Source organism: Halictus rubicundus, chromosome 2 (assembly GCF_050948215.1).
Source record: "Halictus rubicundus isolate RS-2024b chromosome 2, iyHalRubi1_principal, whole genome shotgun sequence".
Classification (NCBI taxonomy): Eukaryota; Metazoa; Arthropoda; class Insecta; order Hymenoptera; family Halictidae; genus Halictus; species Halictus rubicundus.
The window spans coordinates 13,195,270-13,197,198 of record NC_135150.1 but is presented as its reverse complement, the minus strand read 5'-3'; the positions used below and the strand labels follow the sequence as shown (position 1 = coordinate 13,197,198).

The 1,929-nt window shown below is 32.7% G+C and overlaps 1 protein-coding gene across 3 annotated transcripts; it reads right to left on the bottom strand.

Moving 5' to 3' along the window:
• Nucleotides 1-1,929, bottom strand: LOC143365319 (UPF0047 protein YjbQ). 3 transcript variants are annotated; one of them, XM_076805395.1, is made up of 5 exons: nucleotides 1,740-1,927; nucleotides 1,526-1,651; nucleotides 1,284-1,454; nucleotides 722-858; nucleotides 1-385 (listed from the first exon to the last, which is right to left on the bottom strand). In XM_076805395.1, exons 3-5 carry the CDS (start codon nucleotides 1,441-1,443, stop codon nucleotides 170-172), a joined length of 513 nt encoding a protein of 170 aa, XP_076661510.1. In that variant the 5' UTR covers nucleotides 1,444-1,454; nucleotides 1,526-1,651; nucleotides 1,740-1,927; the 3' UTR covers nucleotides 1-169. The 3 variants fall into 3 exon arrangements, with proteins under 3 accessions (XP_076661510.1, XP_076661508.1, XP_076661509.1); XM_076805393.1 differs by lacking the exon at nucleotides 1,526-1,651 and having other exon boundaries at nucleotides 1,740-1,929; XM_076805394.1 differs by having other exon boundaries at nucleotides 1,284-1,651.

Here is a 1,929-nt window from a genome sequence, read left to right as displayed (position 1 = left end):
TCCACAAGTTAAAGTTTTATATTTGTGTGTATACTTTTACAGTATCCATACACTCTTTTTTCAATTACACTCTCAGATTTGGACTAAAATTAAGCAGCTGCTAGATCGAATAATTAGATTTAGATATGCCCAGATGACGTTTGCTACGCCTTTGGGGGTGTGAGTGGTCCTAGCTGCTAGTAGAGGCAATAGGACTGACAGGAGTCAAAGGGCTACTTGCAGGATCCCGGAGACAACCAGTTAATGTTATTACAGCTTTACGTCTTCCAGCATTGTTACGATGTTCGCATAGCCAAATTCCTTGCCATTTTCCCAAGGTCAATTTCCCATCGGTAATTGGAATGCTCAACGAAGAACCAAGAAAACATGCCTTCACATGTGCTGGCTGCAATTAATACAATTATAGAGCATTTGTATGAACTTGCAACAACTTATAGATATTCAGCTATGAACATATTGGTTGTTAGAGTTATACTAATTTTCAAATAAAAAGAAATTACTTATTAAACCTTTTGTTATAGGACAGTTTACTTTTTCGTGTTGTACGAATTACTGGTTCTTTAATTAAGTTCCCTTAAGTTAATGTATGACAAATTATAAGCAAATACGTGTAGGAATAATCAAATTTAATAATGTACTCAACCACAAAAGGATCAATTCAAGAACATTATAAAATTCATTCAATCGTGAAAACAGTATAGTTATTTATTTATAAATTTACCATATCGTCTGGTCCTTCCCGACTATGTCTATAGGCCAAACCTTCAGGAACTATTTTATTAAGCATCATTTCTACATCATCTCTAACATCTGGATCACAATTTTCATTTAATGCTAAACTTGCTGATGTATGAAGAACTGAAAATTTTAAAATTAAAATGTTTATGTCTTCTTATAAACGAAATTGTTTTTTATTACTTTATATCAAATTTATTTATATTATTTATATCTTTCGGAAAGTTTATACATTATGGAATAATACAAAAACACGTGTTGAACTTTTTTATTAATATATAAATCCACAACAAGTGTATAAATGTATATACATGTGTACATTTAGAATTTATATTATTTATGCGTAGTTATGTGTAAAACGCCGTTAATCGAAAGATATGTATATTGATATTCGCCTGATATTCTACGTGCAACAGATTATGAAGACAATTATACTAAGCAAAATAAGGAATGTGGTGTACTGCATACAGTTTAGTGCACCCATTGTAATATTTTTTGCAAAAGCGGCATAACGATAAAGAAATTGCATAGTATAGAATTTCACTTACTTTGTATGTGACAAAGTCCAACAGAAAATTCGCAGAGTTCCGGAATTTTTCCTAGTATTTCTTCGGTAACGTGATGGATACCTCGATGCTGTGGTCTTAGTTTAATTTTCGTTTGAAACCAAGCAGAACCAATTTGAATCTTTCTCTTTGTCGAGGCCATGATATGATACGCTGTAGAGATTACACAGTTAACTAGACTTCGAATAAAATTTCTCGCAAAGCGAAGATACGGTAAAATCTACTTCGAGCCAAAAATCACGAGAACACGGTCCACTCCATTGGAAATGGTATACGTCTATCTTCGCCTCTTGTCGGCTACAAGACGTATGGATTTAACCACATCTTTTAAGATTGTCTAATTGCATCTGCTGTATTTCGTATTCATAAAAAGGTTATGAGAAATAATGATTGACTTAATATGACATACCTATCGCGTTTACATACATGTATGCTCACCTTCATCTACACGGAATATTACTATTAGTATCATGTACACATACTAATAGTAAAAAAACGAGACGGTAAAATTGTTTGAAAATAAATCATTATATCACTAATGAATACAAATTTCTTAATACACCGCTTAATAAAATCTTAACGGATAACGTGCCCAGGGGGAGAAAACTCTTATGTATGACCTTGGACC

Bases quoted from the DNA above. Each gene is read 5' to 3' on its own strand.
- LOC143365319 (XM_076805393.1), bottom strand. From the start codon at position 1,773: ATGATACTAATAGTAATATTCCGTGTAGATGAAG. The intron at 1,455-1,739 runs GTGAGCATACAT...TAATCTCTACAG, and splicing joins AATATTCCGTGTAGATGAAG to CGTATCATATCATGGCCTCG. The intron at 386-721 runs GTAAATTTATAA...TATTAATTGCAG, and splicing joins GGGAAGGACCAGACGATATG to CCAGCACATGTGAAGGCATG.